The sequence below is a fragment of the Cricetulus griseus genome, chromosome 3 (assembly GCF_003668045.3).
Source record: "Cricetulus griseus strain 17A/GY chromosome 3, alternate assembly CriGri-PICRH-1.0, whole genome shotgun sequence".
Classification (NCBI taxonomy): Eukaryota; Metazoa; Chordata; class Mammalia; order Rodentia; family Cricetidae; genus Cricetulus; species Cricetulus griseus.
The window spans coordinates 227,326,498-227,347,462 of NC_048596.1; the positions used below are offsets into that span (position 1 = coordinate 227,326,498).

General features: G+C 42.0%; 1 protein-coding gene across 7 annotated transcripts in view; it reads left to right on the plus strand.

Annotated features, from left to right (window-relative positions):
* Positions 1-20,965, plus strand: part of Sfmbt2 (Scm like with four mbt domains 2) — a 192,298-nt gene that overhangs the window by 26,705 nt on the left and 144,628 nt on the right. For all 7 annotated transcript variants that reach the window (XM_027405128.2, XM_027405133.1, XM_027405132.2 and 4 more), the window contains exons 3-4: positions 3,578-3,672; positions 5,955-6,195. In XM_027405128.2, coding sequence (XP_027260929.1) covers positions 3,578-3,672; positions 5,955-6,195 — 336 coding nt within the window. The remainder of the gene's footprint in view (positions 1-3,577; positions 3,673-5,954; positions 6,196-20,965) is intronic.

Sequence of the window (20,965 nt, forward strand, 5' to 3'; positions counted from 1 at the left end):
CATGTGAGAGGTTGTCTTCTGGGAGATTGTGTTTATGCAGTATCTGCTGGTTCGCAGAGCCCTGTATTGTGGCAGTTACAGGCTTTAATATCCAGCCTTGCGAAGCCAGGCTCCCTTCGGATTGTGAAGTGAGCTAATTCCAGATTTTATTAAGAAAAAGATGGATGGGACACTTGTTTATTATATTTTTATTCTAAAGTCACTTGTGTTCCAGCTTTTCATAAGACACACTCTTTATGCTTATGCTGGAATATTCTGGTCCACAGATAGCTCTCCTGTAAAAAAACAAAATGAGATCAGACGGCTGTTTAATGAATATGCCTGTTTTCTTTGTAAGGTGTGAAATGTTCATAGTAGCTTTTCATAGTGGGTTTTCATGACATCATGGGGAAATGTCTCCCACTAGTTCATTTATGGTGGTGGGGTCTGTCAGAGTCTCTTTGGTAAAATGTTTGTGGTTTTAAGAGGTTTATGGATCAGCTATAAATATTTTCGTTGCTTTATGAGATCTCTCATAAACATTGTGTGTGTTTGCCTATTGCTCATTGGACGTGCCTTTAGAGAATCGACTGTTTGGGGACACAGGGCAGAGGAGGGGTTGTATGTGGCAGATTTTAACAGGTTGTGTTATGAGTAAACCTAAGTTTTGTATACAGCTTTATTGTTCCAACAGCATGGCTAGCATTACCAGTGCTGAACATACAGTTTTTGTGTTATTTAATCTCATTTTGGGCCTGACACGTGGTTTACCTTTCTGAAGTGTTTTTGTTTGTCACAACGAATGACTGAATTCTATTGTTTGCTTCTGTGTGTCTTAGATGCTCCAATTCCTGTATCTTTCTTGCTTAGGTTGGGGCTCAGGACTTAGAAACTGTTTTGAGTGGCATGACTCTTTTCTCTTGCGTGTTTTATTTTAAGTGTCTTTATTGGCATATATTCAAGAGCAGCTGCAAGGAACTTAGAGATAGAAGACAACATTTAAGGTCATTACCTTCCAGGAGCTGCTTTTAGCTGGACCTGGTAGTGCAGGAATATGCCATTCCAGCTTCTTGGGATGCTGAAGCAGGAGGATCACAGTTAAGGCCTGTTTGGTTTATAGGGACAGTCTTGAAACTTTTCCTAAAAAGTAATATAAGCATTTTCTGATTATAAAATAAAATATCATTTTCTATTCATTTCTTGGAAATGTAGAGTAGTATAACAAGACAATTCCTTTTCTTTCTGATAATAGAAAAAAATTGTTAGTAGAAAAAAGGCAGCATAGCTGCTACAGGAAGCCTTTGTTTCTGCAAGCCTCCTGGTCCTAATCCCTCAGACCCTCCTGTGTGCATATACCACTTCTTCGAAGACCACATGCCCGAGATGGCACTTCCTCTTTGCCAGTGGAATCAGCTCTTGGTTGTGAAAGATGTGGCTTGAAGGTCAGCACCCTTTGAGCATTTTTGTAAGACAAGAGAAGTGGAATATTTGAAGCACTCCTTCTAAATGCCTGTGCAGTGCTCACTACCGTATATTCTGTATGACAGCCTCACAGATGGGTGAAAATCATACACACCCACATGTGCTGACTCACAGTCTGGCTGTATGATCAGTCATGTGACAGGCACTTGAGGTGACTGGTCACATCACACCTTCACTCAGGAAGCAGAGAGAGGTGGATGCTGGTCCTCGGCTCACTTTCTCCTTTTTATCCAGGCCCAGACCCAGGTCCCAGTTCATAAATAGTGCCAAACACATTTAGGGTGAGGAGATCCTCTTCAGGTAATCCAGTCTAGCAACTCCTTCACAGACACCTGGAGCTTTGCCTCCTAAGTGATTCCAGATACAGTTCAAGCCAACAATGATATTCACTATCACAGGCTGCTTAGCTGTAACCATTCTAACATGACATTTATGCTTTCACTGTCTTAAAGTGCATTATTTGATGCTTCTTGGTTACATAATGTTTTGGCAATTGCTTTTCGGATCCCAGGTGTGCAAAACTGTCAATTTAGAATACTTTCTCTCTCTCTCTCTCTCTCTCTCTCTCTCTCTGTCCCTCCCTCCCTCCCTCTCTCTCTCTCTCTCTCTCTCTCTCTCTGTGTGTGTGTGTGTGTGTGTGTGTGTGTGTGTGTGTGTGTGTGTGTGTGTATGTGTGTGTGTGTGTCTTTCTCTCTCTTCCTTTCTCCCTCTTGCATGTAGGAGTGTACTTTAGGAAGTCAGAAAACAGCTTGCAGGAGTCTGTTCTTTCCTTTCCCCATGTGATTTCCAAGTCTAGCCTCCATCTTTAGCAGCAAGCATCTTTGCATGCTAAACCGTCTTGTCCGCCCTAGAGTTACTGTCTTGATGACCATTGTATGCTTTTGGTTGTTGCTGTCCTCTCCCTTGTGATTTGAGAAACCATATTCTGTTGACTTCTGTTGGTGTGAGAGTCCTTGAGTACTCTTGTATTGCAGGAGATGGGGTCCTGCCTGGGGATAGGCATGTCACCACAGATGACATGGGAGTGTCAGGCAGCTGGTTTGTTCTGTTGATAACTTTCTGGGAACCTCAGGTTACTCAAGAGATCCTTCTACACATTTACTTACTTGTTTATGTGTGTGCGTGTGAATCTGTCTGTTATCGTATGCACAGGAGTGTTTGTGGAGGCCAGAAGGGTGGTGGATCTCCTGGAGCTGGAATTACAGGTGGTTGTGAGCTGCCTGATGTGGGTGCTGGGGAACCAGACTTAGATCCTCTGCAAGAACAGCAAGCACTCTTAACCACCGAGCCGTCTTTCCAGTCCAATTTATTTCTCTGAAAATGTTACTGAGGTCACAGTTCTATAAAAATCTTATTTTCCAGTCTCCAGCCTTAGTGGGTAGGTAGTTTGGTGCCTGTGTCTATCTTGGCACATACCTTGGCCTTGAAGTGTCCCTTTCCATTTCTTTCAGTCTTCACAAACTGTGCTGTCTACCATGGCTAATGCTAGGCCAATCCATGTTAACTTTAAGACATCTCTTAATCATTTGATTTGAAAGCACAAATATTGCTTTTAATTTTGACAGGGTATCAACGTATTGTCTCTCTGTCTCTGTTTTGATCTTTCTGTATTTCTGTCTCTGTCACTGTCTTTTTCTGTAAGCCTGACATCAATGTTGGCTATCTTCCTTAATCATTTTCTGTGTCTGTCTGTCTGTCTGTCTGTCTGTCTGTCTGTCTGTCTGTCTGTCTGCCTCCCTCCCTGCCTGCCTATCTACCTATCTAGGCAAACTCTGTCATTGAATCTGGAGCTCACTGATTAACTAGACTGGGATAGTGAGCCCCAGGGATTCCCTTGTCTCTGTCTCCCTTTGATTACATGTATTTGTGTGTGTTACCCAGCATGGCTTTTTTTGTGGGTTCTGGATATCTGCACTCAGGTCCTCCTCCTTGGACAACAAGCAATTTACCAAAGGAGCCATTCCCGCCTTTATCTTTTTCAACTCAGTGTGTCTACAGCAGCAAACCGAATCTTTTGAGAGAGTCTAGCCATATCCTCTAAAGGCACTGAATCAGTTTGTCTCCCAGGCATGCTTTGCCCTAGTTTTGATGTTCTTGCTTTGTTTTGTTTCCACAGAGGAAGGTTCTGGCCTGGAGGAAAACGGCTTTAGCTGGGGAGACTATTTGGAAGAAACAGGCACCAGGGCGGCGCCACACTCATCCTTCAGGCATGTACGTTAAGCACTGAGCGTCTCTTCTGGTCTGTGGGAGGGAAGGGAAGGGGATCTGTTGGGTGATTCAGAAACCAGTCAGAAGAGAAGAATGAAAAGAGAAGTGGAAATGCAGCTAAGATGGTATAGGGAGAAGGCGACATGGGGAAGTTTGGTTTTCACAGATAGCTGCACATGAAATTGGCCACAGCTTGATTCTCATAAAAAACCACTGAGTTAGGCAAGATGTTACATTAATGTCTTTTTGGTCGATGTAATGACTGTATTATTTTTTTAATAAGGAGGTGATATTTGGGACTGGGGACTTGGCTCAGTTTATAGTGTTTTCTTAATTGCACGAAACCCCAGGTTTGATCCCCGGCATGGCCTAAAATCAGGTCTTGTGGTGCTTCTTTGTAATTCCAGCACTGGGAAGGTGGAGGCATGAAGATTAGCAGTTCAATCTCAGGCTATGTAGGCAGCTTGAGGCTAGCCTGAGCTACATGAGATTTTTTTTAAAGGTTGATATTATAATTTTGAAAAGTCACATTAGAGTTTTCTAGGCTTCAGAGGGAAGATAAGTTGGGTGAGAGGAATCACGATAGACATTCTGAAGAGGTATGTCTCACAAAGGTTGTTCTCCTTAATAATATCTGCTTGTATTTGGCTAGCATGTCCACCAGGGGACAGAGCCCAAGAAGAAGGAAGATGAGTTCTTGCTAGATTTTTCCTAGGTGTGAGCTCTGGCTTCTATAGCTGTAGCATGGAAAAGATGATATTCCCCAAACCCAAGCTAAAACATGTGACTATTGTTTTAGCAAAACAATTTTTACTTCTGAGACATGTTTTCTCATCAAGCTACCCCAGCATCAACTCAACTTTCTTAACTTTATTTTTGGCTCCTCAGCTGAAGTAAGAAAGCCACATTAAGTTCTACTTAGAAGTGAAGTGTTCTTTTGAAAGATAATTTAAGACCTTATTATATCTCTAAGATTGCACCCCTCTTTTCTTCTCTCTCCTCATCAAGCTGTGCTTTATTCTGGTCATGGTTATAGTATGTAGTGAAACCAGGCACTCCATTTTCAAGTCAGAAAAAGCAATTCCTCTCTTTGGCTTACACAGCTAGCATCATGACCCTGCAGAAGCCAGGCTGGCAAGATCCTGGGATGACCTGGTAATTTTCTTCAGGAAGTTTGGGAAAGAAAGACAATCGACAACTTGACCCCTTTTCTGTACAGTGAAGCCATGTCTTCAGAAACAAGTCACCTCTATTCTCTGATTCATCACTTCTCTCATGTCCTTCTCTGTTGAAGTAGATGCCACCAAATGGTGAAGGCTTGGATGAACATGCAGTCATCTTTCAGGATGTCTGTATTCCTGAAGGATGGTGCAGACATCTACCCTTCCAGATGTTGACTGGCCCCAGGCCTGAGTGAAGATTGACAGGAAAAGTAGTCTCAGTTTCACAGATAAATAATTCATGGTCCCATTGCTTTCTTCAAGTTCTCCTTATGGTGTACCTCACATCTTTAGATTGTTAAGAAATCCAGCCTGGAAAGATTTATTTTTATTTTTCATCCTGGTGGCAGCTCCTGGCACACAGAAAAATTGGATTACATGGAAGACTATGTAGCTACAATTGAGACATGTTGTTCATTGAACTCAAGCTCTTGGGAGCCTTTGTTAAAAAACACTAGCCCTTACTTTTTTTTTTTTTTTTTTTTAATACAGGGTCTCATGTAGCTTAGCCTAGTCTCAAACTTACCATGTAGCCAAGAAATGACCTAGACTCCTGATCCTTCTGCCTCCCGCCCTTTTTAAATGATGCTGTTCTGGGGATCAAATTCAGGAGTTCCTGTATGCTTGGCAAGCATCCTACCAGCTGAGCCACATTTCCACCTCTCATTCACTTTTTCTCCCCGTTGGTGTTTTTGAGACAGAGTTTGTTTGTATACCCAGGCTGACCTAAATTTAGGATATTTGTGCCTTGACCTCCAGACTGCTGAGATGACAGGTGTGCACCACCAATCCTGGCTTATTCACTTTTCATAGTATTAGTTTCATATTGAAGGGACAAACTGTTGAATTTAACCTATGAAAATCCATTTTATCTTTCCTTTGAAAGTGGCTTCCAGAAGACTTAGCCTTGCATTGGAGGCTTGTGTTCCATTTGTCTAAAATCATGCCTATGGGAGGGCAGCAGAAGTACTGTATTAAAATGCTCTCTACTTAAATAGTTCTCAAACCCATTTGAGGCACATGGCTAGTGTGATCACGGTTTGCTTGTGTTTCTCATGTCTCAAGGTGGAAATCAGCATCCAGAGTAACTTCCAGCCGGGAATGAAGTTGGAGGTGGCCAATAAGAACAATCCAGACACTTACTGGGTGGCCACGATCATCACCACTTGTGGACAGCTGCTGCTTCTGCGTTACTGTGGTTATGGGGAGGACCGAAGGGCGGACTTCTGGTGTGACGTGATCATAGCAGATCTGCACCCCGTGGGGTGGTGCACACAGAACAACAAAGTGTTGATGCCTCCGGATGGTGAGCTCACATATCGAAGGCTTTGATATCAAAGAGGTCACTCTTCATGATGCCTGTCTTTGCTGAGAGAACCTTCTAGAAAACCCTGCGTGGGTTTAGTGCAAAGATTTCTCAGTTCTTTAAAATGTCTGGGGCTTTCTTATCTAGCGGATGTTGTGGGGTAGGTGGTGGTGGGTTTTGTTTACTAGAAAAGCTATTGATCTTCAGCCATTCAGGTCACACAGGAGGAAGAAAGGTTCAGTACTAATTCTCAGAGAGAGAGAGAGAAAGGGGGGGAGGGAGAGAGGGAGGGAGAGAGGAAGAGGAAGAGAGACAGACACTCTTGGGATTAGATGTGTTGCTTTTACTTTTCTGTCATTTTAGAGAACTGACATATTGAACCGACTTCTTAAAATCAATTTATTTCTACGTGTGTGTGTGTGTGTGTGTGTGTGTGTGTGTGTGTGTGTGTGTGTCTGTGTGCACATGAGTTCAGGAGCCTAACAAAGGTCATTGGATCCCTTGGAGCTGGAGTTACAGGTGATTGGGTTGTGAGCTACCTGATTTGGGTGCTGGGACCTGAACTATAGTAGTACATGGTCCTAACCATTGAGTTACTCCTCCAACCCCCTTACATAGGCTTCTTCCATAAGTTTGCTTTCTTTTCTCTTCCCCTCCCTTACTTTTGACAAGGTCTTATCTAGTCCGGACTGATGACCTTGCCTCTGATCCTCCTGCCTCTACTTTCCCAGTGCTAGGATTACAGCATTTGCCACTACTGCCCCATTTATATAGTGCTGGGGATTGACCAAGGGCTTCTTGCATGAATGGCAAACATTCTATTGACTGAGCCACATCATTAGCCCTGCACTGAGTTTTTGGCCTTTCTTACTGTGGGGAGACTGAGGTTATGAAACAGGAAGAAAGCTAAACTGATGAGAATTGGCATCATTCAAAGCAGTGTTTTCTGATTATATAGACACGAGATCAATTCAGTCACCACAAAGCAATGGTTCCTTACTGGAGCAGGTTTTCCCCCAGGAGACATCTGGCAATGTCTGGGAGTACTCTTTTGGCCCTGATGTGAGGGAGATGCTACCAATACTTACTGAGACCAAGCCAGAGACACCCCTGAGCCTCCTCCAATACATGGGATGTCTCCACAGTTAAGTATTCTCAGATTCAACCTTCCTGAAGTGCTGACACTGAGGGCTTCTGTTTGGGAAGAAGGCATTGAGGAAGTTCCTATGGGTCTGTGAGAACTGAGTCCAACCAAATATTTGGCTCTGATTTCTAGTATATTATATGATCATAGTATCAGTGGTACCCAACAGCTTTGTTATTGTCTCCCAAGGGTATTGCATGATCTTTGTACCTAGATGGCTGTTCTTCCTTTGAAGTAATCTCTTTCCCTCTCCTTTTCCATCTTCCCCTTCCCTCTCTCCCCTCTCCTTCCCCCTCTCTCTGTCCTTTCCCCTTTCCTTCCCTCTTCTCCCCTTCTCTTTCTCTTCTCTTCCCCTCTCCTCTCTCTTTTGCTCCTCCCACAGCACTGGTCTGATTTTTCTGATTGGGGAGAATGGTCTGTGGCTTTTATTTAGTCCCTTTCTTATGCATAATTGATGGCTTGCAAAAGAGGGGTCATAAAATCCTGAAACTCAAGAGTTGCCTTTCTGTGACATTGGCAGGGTTGAATCCATTGCCTTGACCTCAGCTGACACCATGACCCCTTATTGTCTCAGAAGAAAGAGAGAGGGGGCATCCTTTTTGTTCTGGCCTATGCCTGGAACTACTTGCCTCCTTCCTCCTCCTCTTCTCCCACCGGTCCCTGAGGTCAGAATTGATCTGTGCTCACAAACAAGCCTATTGGGACCTTAGTGTTGCTCACATCTCAATTATGTGTGTGTTTAATGTAACTTACTTGATTAATTAATGTTGCAAGGACTTTGAGAATACTAAGCAAACACTCTATCACTGAGCTGTGCCGGAGCCCTGTATAATTTTAAAATATAGCTCATGTTTCATAAAAGCCATCCCTCTAAGTTCAGTGATTTTTACCATATACTATGAAAATCTGGGGGATTTTATCACTCCAGAGTTATTCCCCATTCTCATCTACTATAACCCTCAATCGACTTAAAAAATCACATTTAAAAATTTTATTTGTGTGTATGTGTGTGGAGGTCAGAGAACAACATACAGGCATCATTTCTCTCCTATGTGGGTCCTGTGTTTGGCACCAGACACCTATAACACTGGGACATTTTGCCTTTCTCTCCCCAGCCTGGTGGTTGCACTTTACAATTGTTGCTTCCATGACCCCTTATGGAGTTCTGAAGTTCTAATGTTTGTGCTCTCAGAGCTTCTGGGTTCATTTGGGATGGTCCCTGCTGTCCCTGGGGAGACTAGGCACAGTCGATTCATCAGCTCCCCTCTCACTTGAAAGAAAAATATGGCAGTTGTCAAAGTCTCAGGAACACCATCAAATTTGCATCCTGTAGACTGTGTGCTATTAGACAACACAAAGACGCCCTGAAAATGACAAGATGAAAATGAAAAATGAAAAAAAAAAACTAGAAAAAGGGTGACCATTAATGTGATGGAAAGATAGAAGTCTTTTCAAACAATGGTGAGTGATGTTAACTTGAGAATTTCTTCAGTGCTGTCTTGTAAAGAACTTAAAAAAATTTACTGTGTAATCAATATGACTTGGGAATCTTTAGTTCAGAGGACAAAGTCAGGAAATAGCAGGTTCATGGGGCAAGAGGTTTTATTGATTTCTGTGGGGAGGGATAATTATTGCTTCATAACCAGAAGCAGTGGTTGTTCTACAGAGACTGGGGGAATCTGTTTCGAATGGGGATTTTATTGTATGGTTTTCTTATCGAGTTAATACTATAAATACGGCACCTGTGCCTGGATGATCTTTATCTTCGTTGTGGTTGAATTTAAAAGGCATTGCAATTCGGGACCTTAATGTTTCTGTCTGAGAGGCTCCATGGTGATGGGAGGCTTGTATGTGCACTTGAGGTGTGTGTGTGTGTGTGTGTGTGTGTGTGTGTGTGTGTGTGTGTGTGTGTGTGTGTAGACCAAAGGACAAGCTTGGCTGTCTTTCCTCAGGTCTATCCACTTTGTTGTTTTTCATTAGACAGGGTGTCTAATTGGCCTTGAGCTCTCTGGTTAGGCAAGGCTGGCTGTCCAGGGAGCCCTGGAGAACTGCCTCACTAGTACTGGGATAGCAAGCTGGGTTCTGGAGCTTTCGAAGCAAGCTTCAGTGACTAAGCTATCACTGCAGTCCAGCTGAGACTTCTCACAGATTCCAGGAATCAAAAGTAAAGAAAGATGCTGCAGTGGACTAGGGATCTGATTGTTCAGGAGTTCACCATTAACTTAGTTCCGTGGTTGAGTCCCCCAACCTTCTCCATCTTTGAAGTAAGGACTTCTGTATTGTAATCCCAGGGAGCTATCTGGCCCAATCTCCCTGCATTGTGATTCCAGTTAAAGGAGAAAAGTAGGACAGTGTGACTGCTTACTTTACAATTTTATGAATGAGGTATGGAGTTTTTTTAGGATTAGGATTATGCATGTCAGTTTAGAAATCCATGAAAAGCACAGGAGCAAAATGCTGGCGTCCTTGTTAGACAATGGCATATATTCTAGTTTTATTTCTGTTGCTGTGATGAAATATCCTAACAAAAGCAACTTGGAGAAGAGAGGGATTACTTGGCTCACAATTCCAGGCTACAGTCAAGGCAGGAACTGAAAGCATCACATCCAACCATGAGCCATGAGCCAATTAGCGCATCCTTGCCTGCTTCCAATACTCTTACACAGTCCAGAGGCCATCAAGTGAATTGTGCCACCTACATTCAGCATGGGTCTTCCCCAGTTAACGCCAGGATAGTCCCCCACAGACTTGTTTACAGACCAACCTGATCTACACAATTCCTCAATCGACTCTCACTTTTGGTGATTCTAGATCTGGCAAGTTAACAGTTAAAAACTAACAACCATGACATATCTAGGATAGAGCATGCTTGTGAATCAACAATTAGAGACTTTAGCTCCCCTTTTCAATCAGGATAACTAAGAATCCCCTAATGAGTGGCCAGGGAGCAAATGGTAGTTGTCAGCCTGGAGTATGTGGGCTTTTGCCTACCGTTCAGTGGGAGGAGAAAAGAAAGGTCCTTTCTCAGGTTGAAGTTGCTGAGTTCAGGATAAGTTGTCTCTGCATCAGAAAAAAAAAAGCAGTTTGATCGATCCATTGTTTGATACAGGGTTTTTATGGTGTGCTAGTGACTGAACCCAGGGCTTTGTGAATGCTGAGCAAACACTATGCCAACTGAGCTACATCCCCAAATCCAGATGCAAGTTTGATGGAACACAAAGACCTAGTTACAGTATCATGTTTTTTCTACTGCACGATTTTGATCTCAGCTTTGAATGAATGTAGGTCTTCATAAATATGTTAGACGTTGGGGAGGAAAATGAGCAGGGAAGCATTCTCAGTTCGTGTCATGGTGATGTGATTCCCATCAGCGGTCAGAGAACTCCACTAACAAGGACACACTCAAAGACAACTAGGTTCAGTGGCCAGTTGGCTGTTGAGAGTGAGGTGTTCCTGCTCTGGGGCTAACCAGTGCTAATCTTTCATATTAAAAGTATTAAGAGACATACTACATTAAAGCCTCACTAAGTGCAGCGAGGGATTAGAGCTCCTATTAGCCGAGCAAAATGGAAAGCATTTTGGCTTAGTAAATCAATAAGGCTTGATTTATTCATAAGTGTGCACCACGCTCGCAAAGGGCAGCTGCCAAATAATTATTGTTTATGGTGATAATGTAGGGAAATCATTTAATCCAATGACTGTTTTCATTGTTATGTATTCAGAAGTAGCAACATTACCTCCTAATGTCAGGGGCCCGGGAGCTTTGGTGCTCCGATGCTCTGAATGGTGCCTATTGAATTCTCTTAAGGATGCTCCTATGTGAGATTGCAGGTGACTATTTGTGAAGGTGCAGGACAATAAAAGCCCTTGGCTTTTTACACAGGCAAGAATTTATTCGTGCTTTCGACTGCTGCAATATGAGAGTTGGAATTACAGGGCCTTAGGAGTCCTGCCACTAATTTTTATTTTCGCCATTATTAAAATTTCTGTAATTTGAATTGCAAACACCTGCAGGCATGCCAGAATGACTGTAGTTACCATTTCAAAGTGGAATCACCATTACTGGCATTAGTTAATATATATAACTTATTTGAATAAAGGAATGTTTATTCATGGAGTGTGAAGAGAAAGTGTGAAGATGCCCGTATGTTATTTGGGTAGATCTGCCAAGTTCTCTGGTGTGTGTGTAGGGGGGACTGTAGTTGATTGTAAAGGAAGAGTTGCTGCCAGGTGGGACATGGCACTAAAATGTCCTGACATCAGGACTCACTTGTCCTCAGCCATTGCTTACCCATGGCTGTGAGAAAGAGAATTTCATGTTTTATGGGACTATTAATTTTTAGTGTGTTTTTTCTTTTTCTATTTGTGTGTGCAGGCATGTGCGTAGTGTGCATGAGTTGTGATCACAAACGTGAGCAAATGTGTGTGCATGTTTGTGCCTGGGAAAGTGAAGGTCTGAAGGTGAGACTGGGAATCATCCTCCATTTCTCTACCTCATTCTGTGAGGCAGGCTCTCTCATTCAAACCCGGAGCTCCCAATATGGCTACCTTCTGGGGATTCCCTGCATTCTGAGGGTGGAGGGAACAGGCCAGGCTGCCATGGCTACCTGATAATCACACAGATTATGGAGATCTGAACTCTAGGAAGCATTTTAGCACTGAGCTATCTCCCCAGCCAGAGAATAGCCATTTAAAAAAAACTTCAAGATTTAAAATGACATTTTACTAATATTAGTGGGACTCCATTTTACTAATATTAGTGGAAACCACTGTTTTCCTTTGGAGATCTTGTTATTAACAAATATTTCTGATAATTGTGACCCCAAGCCCACAATCCTACTGCATCAACCTCCTGAGTGCTAGAATTACGGACTTCTACAATGCCTGCATAGGTTAGTTTTTTCTTTAATTGAACATTTGGAGTTGAGGGAAGCAGGGGGATATTCATTAACCATAGATAATTTGATGTAAAGAGTATAAAACAATATTGGTATGAGAAAAGATAGAGTGCATTTGATAAATATGACAAATAAATAAATTAATCATAATTGTATTAAAAAAATCCTTTAGTCAAAAGTCACTTTTCTTATTTTTTCAAAGTAGTGTTTTACTCTCTATCTTAGGCTTGCCTGGACCTCACTATGTAGACATTGTTGTCCTTGAATTTGTGGCAATCTTCCTGCATCAGCCTCCTAAGTGTTAGGATTACAGGTGTATGCCAAAATGCCTGGCTCCAAAGCTAGCTTTTCAGCATGGTGTATTGAAGAAGAAAATGTTAGCAGGAAACAAAGTAATCCTTCTATGTAGGCACCCAGCAGGCCTTTTAAAACAACTCACATTGTTTGAACCCTTTCAGAGCAGATGCAGTGTCTGGGTAGACACCATTGTGTAGACTAGAAAGAAGTTAGTTGGCTTGTGGGCAATCATGAGCATATATGTGTGTGAGTCTCTCTCTGTGTGTTTTGACTTAAACAGTATATCATTTTCAAATAGCATCATTAAAAACATAAATCTTTAAACTCTGAAAAAAATACAAAGGTGTATAGACAGTTGAGTCTACATTCTACAGGGCAGCAGTTATCTACAGCAGCCACCTGTTTTGATGATCAGTTGTTCTCCAGATCTTCTTTTCTGCCTGATGTGTCTTATATGCTTATTCTTTGTGCCTGAGCATCAGGCATGAAACCAAGAGAACTGCAGATGTCTTTGTACAATCACCATGCATATGACCTCAGCATCACAGCCCAGTATTGTCACATAAACAGATGCATCAGCAATCTCAAGCTTTCCTTCAGTTCAAAAATATCCTGCTTAACCTGGCACATACCTGTAACCCCAACACTTAGGACAATGGCAGAGGCAGGAAGATCAGGAGTTCAAGGCCAGCTTTGTCTACATGGCCAATCTGAGGTCAGCCTGGGCTACATGAGACCTTGTCTCAAAATAAAAATGAGTCTCAGATATAAGAATTCAAAGAAGTGTGGTGAATGAGATCTATGAAAGGACTCCAAAATAAACAGGAGCCAGAGTTGTGCGTTAGCTTCTGAAAGGAAAAACAACGGAGACCAAAGGAGTGGAGGCAGTTTTGATGGTTCGTAACTAAAGCAGAAACATTTATGGGTAAACAATGAATACATCCTGCTCTCTGTGGATTTTGAACCTGCAGACTCAAGCAACCACACAGATCGAAAATATTAAAGTAAAAATTTGCATGTGTCCTGAGCAGGTATAGGCTTTTGTTATTGTTCCCTTAACGGTAGGCTATAGCATCTATTTACATTGTCTTTATATTTCATTAGGTATTATAGGAAATCTAGAGATGGCTACAAAGCATATGTGCAGGCTGTATGTAAATTTCACATGATTTTACATAAGGATGGAGCATCCATGAATTCATAGAGTCAAGGATTCAATCTTCTTTGTGCACCAAGGGACAGCTGTCCTTTTCTATATAATGCAGCATGTTTAAATATTGTGATCCTCTCCCAGCTAATCTTTTCTCTTGTGAATCCCTGTTTGGTGTTTGTATTGTCTCTTGACAGTTACTGTATAATATTCTTCCTTCATCATTGTCTTGCACAGTGAAAAATCAATCTGGAATTTTGTTTGTAGCATAGTGCTCCAATTGAAGGCGCGCATGTGTGTGTGTGTGTGTGTGTGTGTGTGTGTGTGTGTGTGTGTGTGTGCAGGCATGTCTACATATATGTGTATGTCAGTTTGGAGGACAGAGGCCAACCTTAAGTGTCATTTTTAAGCCAAGAGCCACCTTGGATTTTGAGACAGGGTCTCTCATTGGCCTGAGGCTGGTTGATTTCTCTAGGCTGCCTGGTCAGTGATGTGACTGTCCTGTCCCCCTAGTGCTGGGATTATAAATGCATACCATGATGTTCAGTTTCTTTCTTTCTTTTTTTTTTAAATGTGGGTTTGGAGACAATGAACTCAGGCTGTTGTGCTTGTATATTAGCTTCTTGGCTGAACTTAGCAATTGGCTGAGCTTTCCAAAGTAGACTATTTCTTACTGTGTGCCTACCTATTGTAGTTCTAAATGCTTAATCCTATCCTTAGAAAAACCATGTAAATTGGCTGGTGGTGTTTTTATTTCATGTTTGAGGAGAATGTGGCTGATCCTAAATTAGGTGCAGTATAGATTTAAGCCAAGGGTGACTATTCCCAGTATTGAATCAGTGATTTGAAAATAGTTGGGGTGGGGTGATGTCTGTCATTGTACAGTTACTGGTAAAATTCTGAGTTAGATTTTGTATGAGAATGGGTGAACTTGAAATATTAGGAACACTCACTCACACAAGCCATCGGCCTCTTGTGATCTTTGAGAGCAGAGTGAGAAGCTGCTTGCCCAGAGTGTTTCCCATCTTGTCTTTTTGGCGGCAAATAAACGGAAGAGCTATGGTCTGGAACTTCTTTGTCTAATGGTAGTCATGAAATTATGTAAAGTTATGTAAATTGGATCAGATGCTATTTGGGTTTCCCTTGTTGCATGAAAACTGTAAGCATAAAGCCAGGAGCAGGTTTTCTTTTCTTGTGAGTCATAAGAGCACTTATTTTCTCCAGCTTCACAACTGAGCAACATATGTGATATAAATGGAGCATGCATGTAGTTGTGTGTGGACTACCAGTGTGAGTTCATCTCTTGTGTGTATTTGGCCTCTAGTCACTCCTTTTCCCTGTTACTCCCTCGTTTATCTCCTTCATTGTCAGAGCCCTGGTCTCATATGGCCATTGCCTCCTGTTGCTCCCCCTCTTTCCTTATTCAGAGATCCTGCCCCTATCCTGCTCAGATGACATAGCCCACAGAGGGCTCAGATCCCATCTGGTCCAGTTCCGGCTCTGGGAGGACCTTCTAATGTCCTACATGTGCTTGAGGTTCATTTTTGTGGGGCAAGTCTCATGACACCTGCAACAGACGAGTCCTGTGGACTCAGCTTGTTTGCTGGAACTTCTGATGGTTTTGTCCTTGACGCCACTTCATTGCCCTCCTTTATTTCCACTCTGCCTGGTGTCTCTAGCTCTGCCCACCCCTCTCTGTCATGTTGCTGATCTTTCAATCATCTATTGGACTGGTGAACTATTGGTTCGGTTTTTTGGTCTTTTGAACATATGCCTTGTGTACTTTTTATTAAAGCTCCCTCTGGATCAATGTCGTGGGCCATGCCTCCATTCCATGGCCACATTCTACGGTGATGTCTCCACTCCAGGGCCGTGCTTCTTTCTATTCCACAGTCAGGTCTCCCTCCATGACCTTGCCATGCCTTCATTCGAGTCTACTGCAGCTTAGTCTTTGCATTCTGCAGACCTTCCAGAAGAGAGTTTGCCTTCTCACCCCAGCTGTAAGGAAAGGCTTGGCTTGCACATGTCGTCTGGACCTGGAATTATCTGAAGACTCACTGAATACAACCTTCAAGCCAAAGTCTTGAGCACTAAGATGGTGTGATTCAGAGATGGATGCAATATTAATTAGAATTCTCCAGAGAGAGAAGTGATAGGATACGGATGCAATATACATACATATATATATATATGATTCTATATACACATACATACATGCACACATAGACATACACAGACACACACAGACACACAGACACACAGACACACACACACACACACACACACACACACACACACACACTGTATTGGCTTCTGCTGGTATGGTGAGTCTGAGGTCAAATGGAAAGATCTGAAACGTAAGGCAGGAGACTTAAGAAAGAATTACTGTGTGAGCCCAAGAGGCCATCTCCTGTACAGACAAGAGGGCTGATGTTGCAGGTGAAGCTGTAAGGTCTTTCCTGGGAAACTCCTTCTCAGGAGTTTGTTCTGCCCTTTGTTCTGCACGTGCCTTCAACTGACTCCACAAGGCCCACCCATGTAAGGGAGGCAATCTGCTTTACTCAGAGTCTGGGAACTGTGAATTGTGATGTTAACATTGTTAGAGTGAAAGAAAAAAATAAGCGGCCAAATTACTTCTCCAAGAGAGCATAGCTATGATGGCATTTGTTCATGACAAGATCACTTTGCAGAAGCGTTGAGTTGGAACAATACCAAACATCACCACTTCCCTTTTTTGGTTCTGCTTATGATCACAGCGATCCTTTCCAGTCATTGAGAGTTTGCAACAGTTGTATATATTAGCTGGTGAATATTTTATCATATTAAACAACCCAATTTTGTTTTTACATCATACTAATTCATGTTACTGTCACATGTGTAGATATTGTTCCAGAAATGATGTGGGTGAAAGACAATTTTGATTTTATTTTTCATGTTGGCAGTGGGTATACATAGACTCATTGATAGAATTGCATTTTTTTGAAAAATAGGCATATTTAATTAAAATCAGTTGAGAAAAAATCTAGACAAATTATTTAACTGTTTATCACTGTTTCAGATTTTGGAAACCTGTAAACAAAAATTCAAATTTACATATTTTAGTAGGTAGATTCAAATGATAAAATAATAGATAATCTGTGTAGTAGCTTTTAGAAGGAAAATAGATTGAAAGAATTCAGGCCTGGGGATGTTGCTCAGTTGGTAAAGTGCTTGACTGGAATCCATGAGGTCCTGGGTTTGAGTCTCAGCACCACGTGAAATTGGGCATGGTGGTACTTGCTTGTAATCCCAGCACTCAGGATGCAAAAGCGGGAGGATCAGAGATTCTCAGGTCATCCATGGCTACATAAGTCCCTCTTCCTACATGCATCTAAACAGATAGGGATACTACTTTAAAATTTTGTTCCTTTAGTTTTCAGGGTTTTTTTCCAACTTTTTTTATTTGAATTAGAAACAGGATTGTTTTACATGACAATCCCAGTTCCCTTCTTTCACCTGTCCTCCCCTACCCCCCCCAACTAAAACCCTACCTATCACATATCCTTTCTGCTCCCCCTGGATGGTGAGGCCTTCTATAGGGTGTCATCAGAGTCTATCATATCCTTTGGGATAGGGCCTAGGCCCACTCCCGTGTGTCTTGGCTCAGGGAGTATTCCTCTATATGGAATGGGCTCCCAAAGTCCACACCTATGCTAGGGATAAGTACTGGACTTCTACAGAAGGTCCTGTAGATTTCTGAGGTTTCCTCACAGAAACCCATGTTCCTGGGGTCTGGATCAGTCCCATGCTGGTATTGCAGCTATCAGACTGGGGAGCAAGAGTTTCCAGATGTTCAGGTCAGTTGTTTCTGTGTGTTTCACCAGCCTGGTCTGGACCTCTGTGCTCTTCACTGGTCCTTCTCTGCACCTGGGTTCCAGTTCAGTTCAATGATTAGTTGTGGGTGTCGGCTTCTACTTCCAGCTGCTGGATGAAGGCTATAGGATGGCATATAAGTCAGTCATCAATCTCATTATCAGGGGAGGACATTTAAGGTAGCCTCTTCTCCGTTGCTGAGATTGTTAGTTTTCAGTTTTTGATGAAAATTTTAAGATGATACAGATTTCTGTGAATACAACACATGTTATATCAAAATCTTGATTTTTAACTTGACAATGGCTTTGCTGAAATGAAGCAAAACAAAGTCATTTTAGAATAAAGATGCAATTGTCCTTGAATTAGGTAAAGCCTTATTTTGTTTCTCATCTAAATGTTTACATTTAGTCATCTTTGGCATTTTTGCCCACTTTGAGTGTCAGAGGTACTACAGCTTATTTCCTCCCTCCCTCCATCCCTCCCTCCCTCCTTCTCTCCCCCTTTGTCCCTCCGTGTTTCCCTTCCTCCCTCTGTCCTTCCCTCTCTCCCTCCCCCTTTATATGAGTGGCATTATGTATATGTGTGGTATGTGTAATGTGTATATGGGGAAGCATATTTCATAGCTATCAGCAGCTGCTTGGACTCCCTTTAGTGCTGAGGCCATGTACATGCTAAACATGTGCTCTATCACAGGGTGATACCCTCCAATTAATTCACAGACTGTATTACTGTTGCCGTGGAAGCAGAAACATTTTCCTACCAGTCTATGAGCAGTTGTTAATTGAGGGCTTGTGTTTTTTGTTCTTGCTGAGACCATGCAATACGGTGATTACTAAGCTTACTACAATTACTAAGTATTAACTGAAATGCATATGTAATAAATCAACTCTTAGCCAATGACATTCCACCTTCCTTCATCTTTACAATGACTAATCCACTAGGATAGCATTCTCACATACTTTTGCATTTTAATTTAATTTAAATTTCTTAAGCTCTTTTTTTAATGTTAACATACAAAATGATTATGACATTTTTACAATATTTGTCCACTGTGGTGTGTGTAATGTGGGTATGTGTAAATGACATTTTTATAATACTTTGTCCATTATAGTATGTGTAATGTGAACATGTGTAAACTTCATACTTATTTCCATAGTAGCTGAACCTACACTCTCACCATCAGTGAATAAGGGCTCCTCTTTTCCTCACACCTTAGCCAGCATTTACTTGTTTGATAACAGCCAAAAAGGGGTGAGATAAACAGTTTGAATTTGCATTTCCCCCATGCCTAACCTTCCAGTTTAACCATTGGTGACTAATATAAATAAATACCTTGTGACTTTTAGAGAATCGGAGAGTGGGAAGATCCAGTGTTAGCATGTTTTTCTTTTTTAAAGTCAAAGGCCTTTACCCCCATCTTTCCTTAAAATGTGGTGACGGGGACATGTGACCAGCAAGAGCCTGCATTCTGACAAGGCCCACCTACACATCTGCCAAGGGTCCCCACCCCTGCACACCATGCCATTCCATTAGCTGGAAATTCTTCATTTATCGGCAGCCAGTGTCCAGAGTACTGACAAAAAATATTGGCTGTTTTTTCACCTGTTACCTGACAATCTAGGTTATAGTACCTTCAAAATAGTTATTTTTGCTTTCTGTTAAAGTTGTTTATAGAATCAAGCTCTCATTCATCTGATTGTATGAGTAAGGACTTGTGCACATCTTATAATCAGAAGTACCTGCCTTTGGATTTCCCTTCCCACGTAAATGTATGAACTTGGATGGGGTATCTCATTTCTAAACTTTCTGACCCTCAGTCTCCCAGGTATAGACTGGGGCTGAAGATAATGGCCTGTTGATCATGTTATATATATATTGAATTTGATTTGCATAGACTCCTCAGAGCGGTACTAAAAGTGTAAGAGACAATAAGAAACTTGTATTTTCCCATTCATCATCCTTTTGCTTGAGGGTGGTGTTTTTATTCACTTTTTAATTTCTTATATAATCCTACAGAGTTAAAGCCCCAGAGTTCTATGCAGATTAGGTATAAAGCCTCTTAGCTAAAACAACAAAACACAATACTAGTTAATACTGGTGTTTATATGTAATGTATAAGAGAACTTTGTTGAGTGTGAGCATGCATATGTGTGTGAGAGTGTACATGTATACAGAGGAGGCCAGGAGACAACCCCAAGTGTCATTCCTCAAGAAAACTGTGTACCTTATTTTTAGATAGGGTCTCTTTTTGGTCTGGAGCTTGCTCGTTAGACTAGACTGATTGGCCAGTAGACACTGAAATCTACTATGTGTGCCTCTCCCATGTTAGGGTTACCATCACGTGCCACCACTCCTGGATATTTTTTGTTTGTTTGTTTCTTCGAGACAGGGTTTCTCTGTATTGTTTTGGAGGCTGTCCTGGAACTCTCTCTGTAGACCAGACTGGCCTAGAACTCACAGAGATCCACCTCCCTCTGCCTCCAGAGTGCTGGGATTAAAGGCGTGCACCACCAATGCTTGGCCTCACTCCTGGATAATTTTATGTTGGTTCTGGGGATGATTGCAAAGAAAGAACTTTACCAATTGAATCATCTTCCCACTCCTGGAGATCTCTCTGTACTCTTTTTATGTTCATATGTATAAAAGCTATTGTATTTGGTTCTAAGACCTGGTTCATATTGGCATTCACATATGAGAAGCAGGGAGGCCGAACAAGTCACACTTACTGTATCAGAAATAAATGATTGATTGGGAAGGGGAGGACAGCTGGGATTAAGTGGATGTTACATACAAGCACATTAAATGCCTCTTGCCATAGGAACCCATAGATGTGGAGGCTGTGGGCTAATTACAGATTACGTGTCAGCTGTGACATAATGAAGCAGAAGAATTGACCTTTTTAACTCAATCTCCAGGAAAGTTCTCAGATTTCATTCTACCAAGTAGGAAGAAGCAGGAAACCCTGGCAATGGCTGATCTTAGGAGGGGGAGGTCTGGTGTAGAGGAAAAAGAGGGTTGTCAGTAACTATCTCTCTTTGGAAGACAAATGCTTTGGCAGTGTAAATGTGTGATAGAACTTTTCTCAGGTACTCAGACTATATGGCTTTATTCTGGCTCCTTAAACATGGTAAAGCCCCTAAGACTAAAATTATGAGTCGGTTGATATGGACCTGGCATGGGTGTTTAGTTAAACACTATGCACTTTGACATGTACTGGACTGTGATGATCAGCTCATGTCACTTGAGAAGTCATTTACCAGGCAAGAGCAAAGGCAGGGGAGCTGTTATGATTGTAAAACAAGGCTTACCTGTGTTGCTGGAGTTTCTTCCAGCCAGGTCCCACTCCACTTTAGCCCCAAATAAATACACAGAAGCTTATATTAATATAAACTGTTAGCCAATGGCTAGGGTTTCTTCTTGGCTAGCTCT